Source organism: Corvus kubaryi, unplaced genomic scaffold (assembly GCF_017639235.1).
Source record: "Corvus kubaryi isolate FWS band 111438036 unplaced genomic scaffold, C.kubaryi_AGA036_p1.0 37284, whole genome shotgun sequence".
Classification (NCBI taxonomy): Eukaryota; Metazoa; Chordata; class Aves; order Passeriformes; family Corvidae; genus Corvus; species Corvus kubaryi.
The window spans coordinates 4,592,756-4,612,727 of record NW_024581088.1 but is presented as its reverse complement, the minus strand read 5'-3'; the positions used below and the strand labels follow the sequence as shown (position 1 = coordinate 4,612,727).

Genomic DNA, 19,972 nt, shown 5'->3' with positions numbered 1-19,972 from the left:
TTTTCAACACTGACATGACAAGCTGGCCGGGAGCCACCAGCAGCAAACCTTGCTGAGGAATCGTATAACACGCAGGGCTCGGGGTGCTGGGGACAGACATCCAGGCACCCACCGGGGACAGCCACCTCTGCTCTGCCCCGGCTGCCGGACACCCCTGGCACATGGCACTACCCACGGCGAGATCCCCGTGTGCAACGCCACCCCAAACAAGCCCTCCCTCTCCAAACCTCCTCCCTGGAGCCTGCTCCAGGCTGCTAAGTAGGTTGATTTTCAAGTATTTAATATCCAGTCGGATATTCAGCACTCTGGGTGGGAAAGTGGGGGGGTGGGAGGGAGGGATAAAAATCAGGCTCTGTCATTGCTCCCAAGAGTGACTCTTATACCCACACAGCCAGTTGGCACCAGCCAACCGTATCTCTGAATTTATGCTAATTCTGTCACTCATCATTACCAGTCAGGCACTCCGAAACCAGCTCTCTGGGAAACACCCCAGTTAGGCTCTATCCTTCCTGAGGAAGGATGAAGATAAATTTTAAGAACTATTTTTTTCTTCAGTAAGGCTGAAACAGAACTCAGGTTCTTGAGGCTGGTAGAAAAGGACTGTTCCAATAAACACATCACGCAGGCACCTGTTTTTTTCAAAGACAAACTATCTTTTCAAAACTAACTGAAACATTTTAAATGTCTAAAAGCTAAGGCCACTTTCACCAGACACATTGCTCCCAACCATCTGACTTTTAGAGCCAAATCACCTCAGCTGGCTGCTCCAGGACCATTAATTTGGAGAACTGCATTCTGAGGTCAGCTAATGGCCCTGCCTCATCCACGTACGATTTAGGTGTCTTTGTTTTCACAGTGCAAAGGATCATTTCATCAAAGCTCTTACACAGCCACACTCCATTTTAAATTCATGTTTCCCTTTAATCTACACATCCCTCCAGTGAGCTCCTTCTTCAGGCACGAGTGTCCCCACTGCCTTCCCTGTAAAACACTGCTTCCCACAACATCCCACCTGCCCTTACTGCTTTTATTTGCCCAGAGAGCAGTTATGTACCTCTTCACTCTTGCTAAGTTACCACCATGGACAGCCAACATCTCTCTTATCAACAAGGGTGGAACTGTTCTGCTCCACAGCAGCCATGGAACAGGCCAGGCTCTCGTGCCCAAGGGAACAGAGTTCCACTGCCTTGTCCCAAAGAGGGGGGTGACGGACTCTGCTGGCGGCTTCATCATGAGGGCATTCTTACAAAATTTCCTTCCTGTTTAGTAACACATGAACTTCTCTGTATTAAGAGTATGAACTGTATAAAGAGTATTAACTAAAGCATTGATGCAATGTATGGGGAAAAGCCTGCAAAGCAAACTATTTACACATACAAAAAACTGTGTGACTATTTGGAAAAATGCCTCCATGCACATGGAATAGGAAGCATTCAGAGATGCATAAACCTATTTTATGTCTCATCTCAGGAGTTATCATCAAGCCAGCATCTGCGGTGGAACTGAAGCAAGCTCAAGAGACATACATGTTGAAATCACCATCAGTACTTCCTACGGCAGTGAAATACTGATTAAAGATTTGCCATCTAAATACTGACTTGCACTGATCACACTTAACTTGTCAGATGCCTGATGATCCCAGAACAAGGCAATATATCCATAATCACTGATTTCAGTGGTCTCTAAGTTTTGGACTCAAAACACCAAGCACTGGGGCATATTTTATTTATACGCTCAGTGGCTGTAGAGCAGAATCATGTCATTGTTCAAACTGCTTAATCTGCCTCAGCATTTAAAGTTGAAAAAAACCACTAGTGCTTTTAACTGTCCTTAAATTACATTAATTGCATTGTTAAGCACTTTAACAGCCTTATGAAGGCAGCTAAGTAAATCACTGCTCAGAAGTAAGTGTGTACAACCACCTCCCAAGCTCCACGCACAGGACAGAGCTGTTGATGCCCCAACCTGCAGAAGGAGGATCTCCCATACAGGAGGAATCAAAGCAGAGGCTACTGTTACTCTTTGCCCAGGCAATCTCTGTGTCAGCATCAACTGCTGGAACATCAATATATTGTGTGCACAGAGAGCACTCAAGTTATGCTGTCATAATTCTATTTACACCCTATCCTGCCAGCAGGCAACTGATGTCATACACCTGTATACAACTGAAAAACTTCCAACCTAGAAATTTCTGCTGGAAAGAGATCAACAGGCTATAATGAGCACTGAAAACAAACTACCCAGCCTTCAGCCAGAGCTCAGTGATCTCTGCCTGAACTATTGCACAGGGCTAAAACCTCACTGCTCCAAGTGCAAAGATGTCACTGCCAGGGTCAGCAACAGACTGAACAAAGTCAGTGCTGGTGACCACAAACTTTGGATTTTTAGATCTACAGGCTCTCTCTTTGGGATGTGCTTTCTACATCCCATGTAACTGGAGAATGTACAGGTGTGGTGGTCAAACAACTCAACAGAATTATTCTTGTGCATTATAAATAAGCACACCTGTACCGACACGCAGAACATGGAACTTGCACAAAATAGCAGCCAAATTCTTACAGCAACGACAGGCACAAACTGAACCAAAACCAGATCAGGTTATTTTAAGAATAGCAATTATATCTATATATATATATATCTCACATATATATAATCTCGCACATGTATATATATCCAGAGATACTTGATATACCGAGAAGAAACAATGGAATGAAATAAAGCAATCCAAAAGTTTCAAGCCATCTGTATATATCCATGCTGAGTATCAAACCATCTGTATTATATTCTTAGATCAGCTAAAGCAAACCACTGGCACCAGTGCCAAGATTGGCAGCAGAGACGATTTGGATCGCCACCAACGAGAACGAGCTACCATGCCTTTTAGAATAAATTTTGTAGCAAACACCAAAAGGGTTGATCAACACAGATTATCACAGCTACAACAAGCCAACTAGTTTAAAAAACAGCCTTTGCCATCCCACAGTGTTCGATTTTATGCCGTACGATAAACTCTACGCCTAAAAAGGAAATTCAGCTTCCCACTGTCCCTGTCCCGCAGCGAAATGGCTCAAACCACTCCAGCAGGTTTTGCACAACAGCACCAAGCACCTGCACAAGGTGTCACCAAGCCCATACCACACATGAACGACTGCAGGAGTTCACAGCCGTATTCAAACACACCAAAACCCCCCAGGAGTCAGGTGAGAGGCAACTGCACCACAAACTGAACCCTCAGCAGCATTTTCTGAGGCACAGCTTTAGGAAGGTCTCCTGCTCCAGTGTGAGACAAGGCTTGGCTTCCTTCATTTGAGAGACACCAGCAGCACCAAGTGACCCATGCTCATTTACTTCTGCTCCAACCCCAGCCTCCACCAATCTACAGCACCCCACCTCTCCCAGGAAATGTCATCAATCCTTTGAAGTCTAGCCTAAATTTCAAAGGCAAAAATGCCAAAATATCCTTGAGGATAAAGTTGCTGATGTAAAGAACATTGGCTAACCCCAGTAATTTTATTTTCATATTTTAAAAGAGCCCAAAAATAACTATTCACCACCTTTTCCTCTGCTTGAGATATTGAGAACAACCCGCCTACCAAAGAGTGTAATTCTCTTAGCGCTAGGAATTTTGCATGGGTGGAACTCTTTAGCTAAAAGTGATGATAAATAACACCTCCTCAATCCTGCAATCTCCAGAAACAGTTTACAAGAACTAATACATTAGGTTGATTTGCAATGTTAAACTAGAATTTCCCAACCCTCTGATGTCCACCTGAAGGATGCCAGGGGAGACATCAAGATCAAGGGAGCACAATACAAAGTTCAACTGTCTGAGGATCTTCCTTCCTCTCTACCGTCGCTGTTGTGAGAATATCTAGCTCTGTGATAAGTTTCTGTGTGGAGAATTAGCAAATATAACACATTGCCACATCCTTAAAGCTCATCCATCACCCCTCCAACAGCCTCACAGGACCCTCACTTTGCTGGGAAGCAAACACCAGCCCTAAACTGAAGGTACAACCCTCTAATGACGGATTTTTTTTTCAGCATTCACACAGCCCTTAGGTGTTAAATCAGAAAAATTAAGCAGCATTTTTTCAACCTTGTGTACAGTTTATGTACAAACTCTGCTAACTGATAAAAAAACAGTGTACACAGGTTCAAGAAGTTGCCTTCACATTCTTCTTACCTCTAGACCTGCCATACACAGGCCCACACACACTTCCATCAATGAAATGGGTCACATATGATTTTTTTAAACTTATGCATACACTCAATGCAAAGCACCTTCTGAAGAGTCAAATTAAAGGTATCAAAGAACAGCAAAATAATATCCTTTCCCCAATAAAACATATTTGCACTTTGAACTATGCATATTGTTTAACTCCGTTTGGAATCCTATTATGAGAAACTTATTTTATGAGTCTGCCAAAAAGCCTGGTTACCAGAAGCGTAATCACAGTAAGCAATAAAGGCTGACATGGAGGATATTTCTAGGCAATTACAGCAGGTGTTTTAAAGGCATAAAGCTGCAGAGTTATAAATCTATTTAGAGCCACAAACACAGAGAAAGCAAAAGGCGACCAGAAGGTTCAAACTCGCACAGCAGACAAATATTGTTCCTCTTTCCCTGCAGAATGTAGAGGCTGCAAGAACAAGTCCACTGTGAAATTTGGCAAGTCAAAAGAATACAGTATAAAATACTGAGGTACAACAATCATTGCAAAATGAATGAAATGCCTCCAAAGGAGGATGCAGCATATATATATATATATATGTATATATACAAATAAAAGATACAAAGCTCCAAAAAATCTTATCACTTAGGGACTGCTAGATCACTTTTAAAATGTTGTTTGTTTCTGACTCAGTTAAGCAGGGTTGCATGTAATTTCTTGTGTTGCATGAAGAAGTTTGAAAAGACAGTCTAATGGGAGGTGTATACAAAAAGTAAAATCGTAGATGTGACAAGCCCTATTCAGACCTTACAAAAACTTCTACATGAGCCATATCTACAGTGCAGAATTGGTGGAGGGAACCCAGGGAGAGATGACTTGTCAACACAACACGTAACTTTACAGAACGATTGCTGGTTATCAAAGTTGCACAAGCCAAGAGACAACACCAACTATAAATATGACTACCAGCTATTCCACATAACCCCAAGCGTCCTGCCAAGCCCTCCTTCATGTTCTCTCTCACACAGACAAAGGCCTCAAAGCCATGGGACATCTGCCAGGGAAACAAATGAAGTTAAAAAACCAGAAGAACATGAACATGTACTAACCTAAACTTGCGTGTTCTTTCTTCCCAATTCCTCCCCCAACACCTCCCCCTACAAAGACGACGTCTCAGTTTACTGTACTCTTTTCCTTCTCCCAACCAGTCTTAACTCTTGGACCAATGTTTTAAAGTTTCCCTACCTTTGAAAAAATAATGTTCAGTTCTTAAATGTTTTGCCAGATCTGGACCACACCCTGCCCTCTCCCAAAATCTTGGTTGCTTGTCTCCTATTGCACGTAATCAATTATAGCCCTTTCAGGTTTGTATTTTGCATGGTGGGAGCTGATCCAGAAAGGAGATTGCGCTTGTGTGAGCTTGCGTGTTTACACAAACACACACACACGTACACACACCTTGACAGAACTGTTTTGTCTCTGTAGAACTTTAGGGGATTTTCATGAAATGGAGTTTTTCACCTGTAAGCAGATAAGCACCTGATTAAAAAAAAGTAGCTGAAAATTTGCTTCTTACCAGGTCATGCAAATCACTTAAAATATGAAAGGAAAGAGCAGAATCCCTGTCATTCTGTCACCACAAGAACTGGGAATCAATCATATGCAATAACCACAGAAACATGCAGAGACACCCAGCAGACCTCTCCAGTTCCGCTGTACATTTCACTCTCCCCGTTCTTCTTCTCAGATTCAGTGTCAGACACCAACTCCGATGTTTGACAAAAAAGGGATACGGCAGATTGCCCACCAGCCGCAGCATGTGCTGCCAAGTGAGAAATACAAGCTTGGAAACAGGCTCGAGATTCCAGCCAGGACAGCAAGGCTTGGAGCATCACACCAGTGACATAACTAAGTGTGGTGGGAGAGGCTGGAGGGGACGTGGGAAGTTATTGCATGAAATAACACTGCAGTGCATGCAAAGGAGCTGTTTTCAGTACCCAGCAAGACAACTTCATCATTTAGGATTGCCAAGAAATAACTGCAGCTTTCTTCTTTCTGATTTTTCTTTTTTTAACTAAGTTGAACAGCTAAATCCCCTTTACTAGCCAAATGTGAATTTTCCAACATAACTTCCCTGTGGATGTTCTGTACCTAAATTTCTTTATTAGCTACAGTAAAGTGACAATCAGCTTTCAGAGCACTCAGCAGAACAAGGATCACCTTGGGTCTAGTTCACAACTTTGGGCTCCTACAACATTGGAAAAGAAAGTTTACATCCTAGAAAAGACAAGAATCATCTTGTTAATTTGTTTGGTACAGCAGTGTGAACAGCACATGTAGACAAATACTCAATTTGTCTTCAGACAGGTTTTAGAAGACAGACATTTTATCAGCGGATCTGTTAACACTTTCCTTCAGAAAATATGTTTCGCCTGCCAGCAAACAAACAACAAAATAATGTGTCATATCTGTAAAACGAGGGAGAGAAATAATGAAGATTAGCTTCAAAGTGTTGCAATAAAAAAACAATATCAAAGGCTGGGACATGGAATGCATGTTTCAGCCCCGTGCTCACAATCTTACATTTGCTCTTTTACTCTGCAGTACCTGCAGACACGGTGGCATGACACAGTGATTCTCTCCAGCTCTGCTATTTAACAATAACCAAGGGAACGTGATGCTCGTGAACCCAGCTTGCAGTGGGTTGGAAGCCACTGCTGGAAACCAGGGCACCTCACACAGCCTGTGCTACACCCAGATGATCCTAAAAGGCAGATCAGCTAGCTCCACACTGGGAAAGGCACCTGGAGATAGTGCTACTTGTTCCAACCCTTCCCAAGTCAAGGAGCACCACTGCAACTGACTTACCCACTAACTTAAACTACAGGAAAAAAATTGCAAAATTCTGTTCTCTGTTTAACTTGACATAACAACTGCCAAGTAAGTTCTCTATTTCAAATTCAGGGGTACAGAAGAAACCAGCAAACTCTACATGGAAGCACTTTTGAGTGAGGCTTCCAAGATCCTGAAAACATTTTTAGTATGTTCCACAAATTGTAGTTCTAATTAAGGATTAAATTTGAAGACTAAACACCTCTTTATTTGAGGGCAAGGAGGCTTAAATCTTTTTGTATTAATGCTGAGCTATATCATCTGATATTTTTGCTCTGACCAACCTATAAAACCTGTCAGCTTCACTCAGTTTACACAGGGCTTTAATTATGTTTAACTAGAATGTGAATGATCTAATTACTTAACATCTTACAGCACAAACTACTGAGGACATCTGGTTGAGCAACTGGCAAAGGAGTTGGGGAAATAAAACCACTGTTGTGTACCCTGCTCAGGACCCCTGCAAACAGCTCTCCCTCCAGACAGCTTCCTTTTTCCATCCCACCTGAAATTTCTGGTGCCTGAAAGCAGCTCTGTGAGAAATCATCCACCAGCTCAAAGAAAATAGTCAGGTAAAGAAAAACTCTTAGTGCCACGAGCAGGATGATGGGACTTGGAAGAAGTTTATCATTTTGCTTTGTTCATCATCAGGTGAAAATCCAGATCATGCTCTTGGCCTCTCTGGGGCTCCTTCTCCCACCATTCTTCACAAATTGAGACATGGAAGATCACCCTGAGCACAAGAACACTAAAACTGGTGTCAGCTCACCTACATCAGTGCCAGCAGGAAGCTCTCACACCTGCAAGCTTTGAAGATTTTAAAGTTTTTAACCTTTAAGGGAGCAGATTTTAGTAAAACCAGCAAAAACTCCACTGGGGCACTATGAAGTCATACAGAGAGCCCTGAGGTTAAACTGGGAATAAGCAGCAATATGAGCTGAGGATCCTTCTGGCCACAAACGCTTAAATGGTTTCCCTCATGTCAGCCTTGGTCAGAGTCTTTCCCTAGGCCTGGCCCCCTGCCAGGGTGATATCACACTTCATACCTGAGGACTGTTCAAAGAAAAGGGTGCCCGAAACACAGGAAGCTGCTGTCGTGACCCATATTGAGCAGACAAGCTCCCACTTTGATCTCTTCGCCTTGAAACCGCAGCACTCTCACCCAACACATTAACCTGACGTGGTCAAAGAAGAAATAAAACCTGGAAGTTCTGCTCAAAAACCCAGTTAAAGCGGCCGTTTTCTGTCTTTACTTTTCCTTAACGAACAGATGGAAACCAGCAATAACCATCTGGGTAAAGCAGCAATAGCTGTAAAGCACAATAATTCCACAAAAATACACTAACAAGGTCAGTTAAGTGTTTCTTTAATTGTCTCTTGCCCGTGACCTTTTTCAAAGATTTCAGACGAAAAAACAAAACCAAAACAACTTATGAAAGATCCTTTGGCATCTCTGACAGCACCACAATTCAATGCTGTATCCTGGGGAAATTTCAGAAGGGGAACAACATTCTGCCTTCCCAGATTTCCCTGTTTCCCCCCGACCTCCCAGGAAGAACACGCAGCTTTCCATGCTCCACGACAAAATTGATTATCCCTGAACGAGCAGTAAAACTAAACCATTCCTGTACATGCAATGCAGCAAATGTTTTGGAATCCTTCAAGATCAAAGCCACTCTATTAATAAACTTATATTTTTATATTCCTTGCAACTGAAAAATCCAATTAAAACACTACAGTGACCTTTTACCAGAGAACAACTGTCACAGTGAGGACAGGATCAGAAGACACCCGAAGCAGGGTTCCAGCAAAAATGGGATAGACAGGGAAAGAGACTCCTGCAGTTGTTTTATATCAGTCACTGGGGTGGTAAAGGGTGGCCTAATTCAATAGGAAGATCTGAGAGGCTTTTATTAGGTCTCCCAAGTAGTGTAACTGACAGTTAAACAAACAAAGTGTCAGCCCTTAAGTCAGCATTTAGAAAGTAAATTTATAATGAAGAGCTGACAATCAAGACACCGTACAAAGGGGCTGCTGCCAACCAACAACTTTAAAAAAAAAAAAGGGGGAACTAGATATGGAATGAATATTTCTTACCACTGAAATTAACTTCACAACTGGTTGGTAAAATGATAACAGCAAATAAATAGGGCACAAAACACTATGAAGTGTGACTGCCATGACATCCCTGGAAGCAAGGCAAGAGCACTGGATCGCAGCCCAGCAGCAGAGGCTGCGCTCTCCCACACCAGGCATTCCCACTGGCTCACCAGCTCCCATCGCATCCACCTCATGCACAAGACCAAAGTGCACCCAGAAATGAAAACTAACACTCACAGCCATCATCTCCTGGTATCAGGACCTTTCACACCAGTATGTGTGCTCCAGAAGAAAGGCTCTAACCCTAATTCCTGCCTGCCATCACCTTTCACCAGCCGAGTGTCAGGAGTGCAAAGCCAGGACCTGGAGACACAACAACCTTTGGCACACAGGCAGCAGCCAAGCATGGAAAGCACTTTTCCAACCCCTGCAGCCTGTGCTGGATGGCCAAGCAGAGCATGCTGCAGTCCCAAACTAACATTTTAGCCCCTGCAGTGAAGTTAATTTTTAAAACGATGGCACGTACAACAGCTCTGGGGCACAGTGACCACTTTCTAAGATCCTGAAATCAATCTGAATTACTAAATTCTTCTTCTAATCCCAGTTAAAGTAGGTTTTCACAGTTCCAATTTTAGACTTCAAGTTCTATTTACAGGACAGAAAATCCCAGATAGTGACACTAATCAAGTTTTACTTAGCTTGGCATATTAAAGAACTAACTATTCTCAGGATATGCCAGAACATCTCAGATGCTAACAGATTTTAATTTATCGTCTAAACCAAGCTGATCACAGCACAGTGTGTGTGATGTTTTAATCATTTGTGCTGTATTTAACACATCACTCCAAGAAAAAAATCCCACACAGTCCTGGTCTCACCAGCTGATGGCCTGGAGCACGGCAAAGGCCTCACAAAGAGAAGAATGTGTATCACAAGCTGTACAGAAGAACTCTGCTTTTACATTAAAACTTTCCAGCCATGGGACTGACCAAAGCTCTGTCTGCACTTAAAAAGAAGCCTGAAACCACCTCCTCCTCACAAGCATGGAAACAGCAAACCAAGTTTTGGACATAAAACTGAGAGCATGGCTTAGTAAGACAGTTTAATTTGATTCATATCCTGACCTAAACAAGGGAATTAATCCCCAGTCCTGCAGGGGTTAAGGACTGCCAGTAGCACTGATGGCACCCAGAGTCTCACAGGATCAGAACTCACAGCAAAAAAAAGTTTTTCTTCATCAGGAAAATACAAAAATAAAATTCTTACAAAGTACAGAATAAATTCTTATAGAACAATTCCTCCCTCCTTACTGTCTGCTTCATCCTGGGAAGCAAGAGCACAGCACTCCCTGAGCTCACCCCTATATAGCCACAAGTATCCACTCACTTTTGGAAGGAATGAAAAAAAGATATTCTGAGTTTCAAGGGGTAATTAGGAGTATAAAGTACATTTTCCTGAGAAAACAGGCAGGGTGTTGTGAACAGCAGCAGAGAGACGAGCTGAGAACACAATATTAGCAAGCTGCCCTTTTCCAACATCCCAAGAATTTCAAAAGCAAGACTCCATGCCAAAAAAAAAATGTGCAGAAACCTATAAGCAAAAGAAAACTAGAGCTCCTGAAAGAGGCAGGGCAGAGCTGGAAGAAGGGGGTGGAGGAGAAACCAGTGCACTCAACTGTATTTTTTAAATCCGTGAAACACTTCTTGCACTCACCTAAAAGAAACTAAGGTTACAACTGTGTAAACAACTCAGCACAGAAGTCTCTCCACAGAAAATCAATTGCAAGACTACTGGCTCCATGTTTTTAAATGTTTAATATTATCCCATCCCCACAATTAATATTAGAAAAGCAACTATGCTCATACCAGACATACCAAACCGAAGCTGAGTTCTATCAATATTAACACACACAAATCTGCAACAGAAAAACAGATATGTAGTTCACTGACAAAATTAACATTCTCATGTTTCAGATCCTAGACAAAGGGTACATTTTATTTATGGATGAAAATGAAGCAAACATCTTTAAGTGACAACATGATACAAATTTACTTTGACGTGAACATGCAATAAAACGTGTAAACACCCAATAAAAAATAAAATGAAAAATAATTACAGACAAGACACAAGTATAAATTTTATTGAGCTACTGCGACAACATTTCTGTGTCACATCAATGAAATAACAAGAAAAAGAATGGAGCTGATTAGAAACATGAGATAAAGGCAAAGATGAGAGGCTGCTGGACTAGGATGGAGCGATTCATCTTTGCTCACAACTTAACCCTGGGCAGGGCTAGAAAGGGCAGCTCCTTCCACCCAGGTTCAGCCAGAAACTCTGACTACACACGTCTTAAAAATTCAACACATGCAGTAATGCTCACTGGGTGTTGTGCTGAACAGGGATAAAGTTTATCCACCTGTGCCAAGCTCACGGAGCTGGGAGCACAGCCCCGCAGCCCCAGCGCGGCGCAGGACACGGGCAGGAGATGGATATTCCTGATGGCACAAGCAGCCCATCTAAAGCACAGCCTCCAACCCCACTGACAGCTGGAGCAGGTATATATACTACAAAACCTGGGTAATTTGGATAAAAGAGAAAAGTTGATGTAAGAAAAAGTTTCGAGCTACCCCATGCTGTGTCTTTTGGTGAATAATGAATTTCAGCCTTCAAGTACAGGTCCAACACTTCACATAAGGACTGCTCCGCACATCTTCTCTCTCTCCTCTCTTCGGCCATCCAGAGGGCTCAAAGGCTCCCAGTTACTGTCCTTAAAACCACCAGAGCATGGCTTGGGATGGAAGATTCTCCTTGCCCTTGGCTGGCAAGGAGGCTGGCCTGTCCTGCTGAAACAGGGAGCTTTTTCAAACCGTGGGCTGCACTTTGAAATGATGCAACCACAAACTGCTGAATTTTTAATTCAACATTCATATTGCTGGCTGCCTATAATGTAAATTTTAAGCAGCCTTCAATATACAGAGAAATCTGAAGGGAAACCTGATAAATTGTACATTACACCAAACAACAGGGAGGTATGTTTTAAAGTAAGAGTGTGTCTATGTATGAGTAACTCTAGATTATAACCTTATAACCAACTGCAAGAAACATTTTTTCCAGTGATTTAGTACCAATCATTCTCAATATTCGTCTAGGACAACCAACAACTCAGTTCTTTTTTCTCACTCATTTCTGTAGAAATTGTTCTCTGCAACAGCCTGAAAAGCACCTACAAATCAGCGCCAGCATATTCTCTGATTGAGCCATTTAAAATATTGAGAACAAAGGTGCAGAAAACATAACCACTGAGTCTTGTTTATCCACAAGACACTATTAAGCAGCAGCAAAAACCAACAGTAACTGCTAACTCACAATCTTGTACCTCAAAGAGGGGCTGGCAGCGTCATCTGTGTTTCCCAGATGGAGAAACAAACCAGTGGAGGTGAGGACATGTTGAGGGCTGGAGCCAGGAATGGGGATGGGGCAGCTCCTGACAATGAGATTGCAACTCCCAACTCGTTTGAGAGTCCCTGCCAACTCCTGACTGCGCTCACACCGAATCTGAAGCAGTTCAAGGCTCTGGGTGTCAGCACCAGCCCCACTCAGCACCACTGCCCCAAGTGAGTGCTCACAGTACAGAGATATTGGATGGGCAAAACACACCAGCTTCAGCTCTTTGGTAAGAGAAATCTTTTGTTTTCTTTAGAATATTGGTTCAGCAACACCATGAAACCACAAACACCTAGCAGAGATACCAGCGAGAGCAGAAGGAGCAAGACTTAACCCATCAAACTTCCACTGCATCTCATCTGCAGCACTCCCTTTTGGCTTCACAGTTTTGATCCTACAGGAATAAGCCAGGGCATTTCCACTCAAAACATACAAGCTTTTGCCATCTAAGATATATCTAGTCTGAGTCTTCATTTAAAAAAAAGAAAAAAATGTCAAAAGCTATGAAATTCCCTGGGGGTTTTTTGCCCTCCCCCCCTTTTATTTTTCAGTAAGAACAATGAGAATGCTTCTCCTATTCATCATACCTGAAAATACCATGCAGCTGGTTAGAAAGCTACCAGGAAACACAAACCCTGGTTGTCACAGGGCAACGCTAAGAATCTGTCAGTGCACTCTGAAGCCACACCATCACCTCAGTATCTCATGTACAAATTTTCCCAGGATGTTTCCACAAGGACAGCCTGGTGGCAAACCCCAGCTGATCCTTTCATGAGGTCAGCAAGTGCAGGTGAGGTGGATTTGGTGGCAACACTACAGCCAGGCATTTGCTGGGAGACCCACCACAGTGCCCAGTGCACTGCCCAATATTTCTATAAAGGCTAAAATAAGCTCTCTTCTCCCAACTGTACTGCAAGAAGTTTCATTTCCAAGTCCTAGGTTTATGCTCACTCCTTACCTCCTTCCTTTCTTCACCACTTCCCTCTACCCCCTCCACTCCTTTAAACAGTGTCACTTCCCCCACACCACTTGTTTTTATTTTTACTTCCCTCTGACATTACTGCCCTCAGCCTGACACACGTGAGCCACAGACAGAAGCCAACATTTCTCAGCAAGGAAAGACCTCTGCAATGTGTCAGAACTGCTCCTGCACACACCCTCCCCAAGCCCATAAAAGCAATCCCACAGTGACGTGATAAAAGCAGCAGCACTGGACCATCCCACCTCCACAGCTCAAGGGATGTGATAAAATGTTTGCAGGAATCAGACCATGGTTTGGTCTCACCTGAATACCCGTGTGCAATGCACACCTGGGCTCACCTATACAAGATCTCTGGATTCAGCAAGAGGAATGGTCACACTCCTGTGGAATTCATGCAGCCATTTACCCATATTTTAGCCTAAATTTTCTTATCATTCACAGAAAACTTGTCCTGGCACTCCAAATGCTGCAATCTCCAGGCTTGCTCATTCACTAAGGTACCTTTCCACACAAAAGAACAGAACCACAGGATCTGCTCAGCTCTGATGTATGAACTCCTCTGAAAAACCTCCGAGACAGCCATGGCCTACATCCCTACCCGCCTCAAAATGCTCACAACCAGAGACACAAAGACATGTGGGAATTTAAAGCATCTAAACACAGCAGCTTAAAACACTTCTGTGCATCTGCTTTTGAGCCTTTCAAAGAATGAGTAATCTTCACCTCTGTCTTCCCAGAGCAGATCACTGTAGTCCATGAGCCACGGGAGGAGGATAAGCACCACCCCAGCTGCCTTCCCTGCTCCCCGGGAAAGGCAGCACAGCTCCAGCCCTCACAGAAACTTCCTTATTACCCCAACTGCCGACAAAGAAATCGAATTATTGCAAGGCAAGGGGGCAAGTGAATTGCCAGGGAGGCAAAAAGCTGTTAGACATGAGTGTGACACGCTCCAGCTTCAAAGCCCTGCCTGCTGTAACACACGCACAGGGAACTGTCAGGCACCTCCCAGCTTTAGCACTTTCATACCAAGAATTACCTTTATTCAGGGTCAATGTTTAACTCTGCTCAGTCACAGGAGGGACCAAGTAACAGTGCAGAAAGAAGTGCTGTGTCTTGCTAGAGAGAGAAGCACAACCAGGGTACAGTGGTGGATCTAGTGCAAATTCCTTACTGCCTCTTGCTTTCCTGGAAATACAAGTACTGTAGGACAGCAGTGGAGACCTTTGTTACATCCAACAACCTACACCCAATTGTGTTTAATCTTTTATAAAAGCCTAATATCCAACAACCTGTCTGCATTCCATGTTCTTCACAATCCAACCAGTGCAATAGCCTGTATTTTCTTCATTATAGCTGCCAATAAAGGTAGAAATCACTGATTTGCCTTGTCAAACCAGAGACAACAAAAACAAGCTGAGAACCTATGTCACAAAATGAGTAGGATTTATCTTATGTTCACTAATTTAAGGACACTATTCCTGACTGTGAAGTCTAAGTCTCTCTCATCTTTCCTGGTACATTCAACTCCATGTGTGAGCACTCCAGTACAAGTCTTCTCCCAACACTCCTTGTCTTGGGCAAACAATCCCATTTCAGCTTTCTCCCTCTCATCCCCGCATCTTTCTCCCCACTCCCCCATTCCAGCAAAGCTGGACCATTGTCACTGTATTTCCAGTCCAGAAAACATTGTATTTTTAAGGCCTTCCCACAAAGTATATGGGAAAGAACCAAGCACATGTGCAGGAAATACCTGGATAGGCAAGATGGGAACTTACCACCCTGCTTACATAGAAAGACTACAAGTCAGTGCACACTGCTGCAACACACTGCCTGCTTGGTGCCTTAAAATATACTAATCATCCACATATGTGACTGTTCTCTCCCTAATAAATAAACTGCCTTTATTCTCAGCCTCGGTGTGATCAAACTGAAACTGTGGATTATGCATTTTTCTACATCCACTTTTTGCATTACAAATCAGCTTGCAAATAAAGAATAACTGTTCACTGGAATTTCAGACTGCATGTAATTTCTTCTCCAGCAAATGTTTCACCCATTACTTATTTGGTATTGTTAGACACAGCCAACCAGCACAATTTTTTTTCAGAAAACTCCCAACCACTACCACATCCCAAATCCTGCCTATTGCACTTCTCAATGCATCATCCAATTAACCACAAACTCGGCATTAGAGCAGAGTGACCGAAACATGCACTGATTCTGCCACATTTCTGATGGCATTATTTCATTGCAGGAACAGAACAAGGGCTAGAAAAGCTCCCAGAGATTTCCTTCCGAGGAACAGGACTCGAGAAATCCTATGAAAGACAAGTTCTTGAGCTAGAAGTGCATCAAGGGCCTTTCTTCTGGTATGTCAGGTGTGGTGGGTGTCCAGGAACATCACCCTGACCACAAGCTGCCAAAGCTTTCCTGCTGCAGGGAAGCAGTGATTGCTCTCGGAGTATCTTGGCAGCAGTGCCCTGGCTTGGCCATCCCTCCCTTCTCTGTATTGCATCTTCCTGCAGGAATTCCCAGCTGCTTTCACCACAGCTCTCCGAGCAGGTGAGGGGAGCAGAAAGTGTGCACAGCAGCTGGACACTCTTCTCCATACCCACATTCAACTACCATTATAAACAGAAAAGTACTGACTACTTTTAGGACAGAAACAATTCTACAGTGACCTGCACAGGTACATAAAATTAAACACTCAGACCTGATCACTAATTCCACTTCTGATGAAGCATATGAACTCCTTCACAAATCAATCTGTGCTCTGGTACCACCAGACCCAACTAAAAGATGCCAACAACTCCACCTGTTTCTAATTCAGTAACAGAAAGACTTCCATTTTTGAAAGCTACTCATTACAACTTAGTTTTTCCAGATTTTGGTGCAGATTTTATAAGATCAATGGTTTACCTTAAACAATTAGTCACAGCCTGCACAGAACTAATACTCCATCCTTACTTTAATCATATATGATGCATTACCAGGATAAGATTTTAAAAAACGAACACATTAGCAAGATTTGCCTTTAGATTTCCACTCCCCAGCTTGACGGTAACGAGTTCTGCCATTCTGCTCAAAAGCAGTAAGAAACTGTACTTTTTACCAGTATGTGAGCCTGTCTTAAAAAGCTACAATGACATTTTGAGACTTGTGTTTACTGTCAAAATAACTACAGATAGTTTGTTAAGTTTTCAAAGGGTATTAACTTCTTCCATTCGTCCTGAGATCCAACTCAGAGCTGTGGCTCAAGCTAGACTTACTCCTGCTGGTCAGAGAGACCAGCTGCCTCCTCTGATACTGATACATACACACATATTCAGAAATACTAAGCAAGCTGTCAAGGAGAGCTGCATGCTGTGCCCACGGGAACACGAAGCTCCTTTTCCTGTTCTCCAGCAAAAGGTTGTTTTCAGAGTGAAGGTGATGGTGACATCAAAAACTACAAACAAACCAGGACCACGGAACAGCAGGTTACCTTCACGCCGCTGAACTGATTCCAATCACACAACTGCTACCAAATGGGACGTGCAGCTTTAACTCAAGGGCAGCAGCATTTCTCCAGTGATTTCATTTGCATTTACTGCCACAATATTCGCTGTTTGCGAGGGTCTGTTTTCTCTGAGCACTGCAATTCCGTCCCCATCAAACATGGGTCCATCTACCACCGCATGGCAAACTGAGGCAGCAATGCCATGCCAACTCCACAATTTCTTTAGGAATCGTGCCAAGCTTTACTACAGAAAAGGGTTAATGTTCAGCTGCGTGCCTCGCAGGTACAGTCTCAAGTGAAGAGCCCCGTTTGATACCTGTAGGAAGCTGCCATTTTTGCATCTCATATTCCATTTGTGAACAGACCTTTTTGTTCTTTAATCCAAGTTCTGAATTATTTAATCCTGTCTCCAACACTTAAAATACCTTTCCCTATAAACAAGGGGTTATTTAGCATGAGGAAATAAATAATTTAAAAAGTCAGACCCTAAAGTGTTCCTGGCTCTGTTTTTAATTAATATTGATACAATCTGGAGAAATCTGCTGCTTAATATCACAAGGCAGGTCGAAGCTCATCAACAGTTAAACGTCTCCTTCCAACAGAAGGTGGAAGAGGAAGTTGGGAGCAGCCGGGTACGCGGTGCTCGCTGCCAGCGATCCGGGACTGCCCAGTCCCAGCTCCTCACAACTTTCTCCTGCACAGAGAGAGCCAGCACACCCTGAGCTACATGAGCTGGAGTTCACAGGGCTCAGGTGCAATTGTGTTAAGCATAAATCCTCCAGGCTTTCGTGCTGGAACAGAGCGTACACGGAAGTATTTTTATTTTCTACAATTCCACGCTCGAAATACGTCAGTACAAGTGCAGGACGGGGATAGAGGGAGGCACGGACAATTCTGTGGGACTCAACTTCATCCCCGGTAACGATAGTTTTTATAGCACATTGCCTCATCTGCAAGTGGGAGTAAATATTACACTACCTCTTCGTGCAGATGGGTGGGTAAAAAAAAAAATAAAAAGCTAATTTGAAACAAATTAACTATTCTGCATATGGAGGAAGGTACTCTCTTCCCTTCCTGGTCACTCCAGGACTCTCTGCAGACAGGCTGCGTGCAAAGTTAACAAACTCTGTGGTGCTCACAGACTGCCTGGTGAACCTGCCAACAGGTGAACAGCCTCAATCCGCAGCGGGGATAAATAATCACCAGTTCTCAAAAGCAGGTAATGAATATTGTTCAAACAACTCTAAGCTGGCGTTACCAGAATGCTTCAAAGGAGAAGCTACAAGCTGTTCAAGTCAGACTGTCACATTTAGTCTGCAAAAACGAGATTAAGGTTTGTACAGTGATACTCCACAACAGGTTTTACAGTATGCACAGAAATTAAATTATGATAAAAGTGAGCTATTTTTTACTAAAAACAGAATAGAACAATCTATCAAAATGCCATTTGGCTGTGTTCATTACATTTTAGAATTTAATTTACATGATAGATACTTTAGCATAATATGTTTTAATCAATAAGCATTTCTGAAGGCTTTATTTTTACAGGCAATATTTAGACTTGTTCACCGTTAAATGTAACGCCACAGCAGCGATGTTCGGAGCGTTTATTTTCCTATGCTAAGCAGGTACAGCCACACGTACACAGAGGCAAAAGCAAAAGTCCACAATTAGAGATGTCAGACCTTGTTTAACTACATCTTAATTTAATCCATTTTATTTTATACAATTCTACATCTGGATCTCATTTTCTGTATTCCTGTAGGTATTCCGGGTCACTATTAAGAACCCTTTCAAGTTAGCAAAGTTCAGCCAAGTCTACCTTAATCCAAAACCTTTAAAAGAAATAATAAAACGCGAAAGGGGGTGGAAGACGACACAGAAACCTGAAACAAAACGCTACTTTACCCCACCTCCTAATGCACCTGAAAGTCGGAAGGGACCAGCCTCCTAGCACAGATCCCACGCAGCACTTCCCGTTTCGGGGGCTGCTGGGGTGGGATTTTTAGCATCGCTCCCGCACGCCCGGCCGAGGGGAAGGGAGGGCGGCAGGACCCGGGTCCCGCTGCCAGCCCCTCGCCAGCATCCCCTCACCTCCAGCGGGAATGCGGTTCTGCCCAGCATCAGCGCACCATCCCTCCGCCTGCCGCAGCCTCCGGCCGGCTCCAACGCCGCCTCCACGGGGGCCAGGGTGGGCAGCCGCCGGCTTTCGAGCCAATTTATTTAAACGGGAGGCAGCGGCGGGTTTGGAGAGGCAGGGCAGCGCCTTCCTGCGCCAATCAACTGGGAGACGCGCGTGTTGCAACCCCATTCACGGCGGGAGCAGCACCGATACAGCGTCTGACAACCCCCCCGCCCGCCCCGGCCTTATCTGTACCCCGGCAACTCAATTAAAACGTGGGGCCGCAATTCCCCCAGGGACGCTCCCCCGGGGCAGGGGGAGGGAGGCCGGTCTGCGAGGACTTTCCTTCGCAGGAAACGGCACTTCTGGGCTCTCCCGAGCCAGCACAGTAAAGCATCAATATTCCGCTCATCTGTCAGATCCTGGACAGCAGGAGAGGCTGGAGAGCCCGTGAATTATGTAACGTGCCCTCCCGTCGCCGCGGGGAGATGCGCCGCGATGCCCCCGCCGGCCGGGATGCCCCCGCGCCCCTCCCCGCACTCGGCGCTGCCGCTGCCCTCCCGAGCCCCCCTCTCCGCGCACCGGGCGCTCGCCCCTTCCCACCCCGCGGGACCCTCCGCCGCTCCCTCGCTCCCTCCCTCCCGGCGGATCCCCCCGCGTCCCCTCCCCTCGCGGCCCGGCGCGGTGCCCGCGGCGGTCGCAGGGCGGCGGCCGGAGCCCCGCGCCCGGCGGAGCGGAGCGGAGCGAGGGCCGGC

General features: G+C 44.3%; 1 protein-coding gene across 7 annotated transcripts in view; it reads right to left on the bottom strand.

The window, feature by feature from the left end:
* Nucleotides 1-19,409, bottom strand: part of CUX1 (cut like homeobox 1) — a 269,017-nt gene extending 249,608 nt beyond the window's left edge. For 3 of the 7 annotated variants that reach the window (XM_042025983.1, XM_042025985.1, XM_042025989.1), the window contains exon 1: nt 19,190-19,408. In XM_042025983.1, the coding sequence (XP_041881917.1) occupies nt 19,190-19,219 (30 nt within the window). In that variant the 5' untranslated portion in view covers nt 19,220-19,408. Of the gene's footprint in view, nt 1-19,189 lie in introns of all 7 variants that reach the window. The other 4 variants (XM_042025982.1, XM_042025986.1, XM_042025987.1 and 1 more) reach the window with 4 other exon arrangements.
* Between the last annotated feature and the right edge of the window lie 563 nt (nt 19,410-19,972).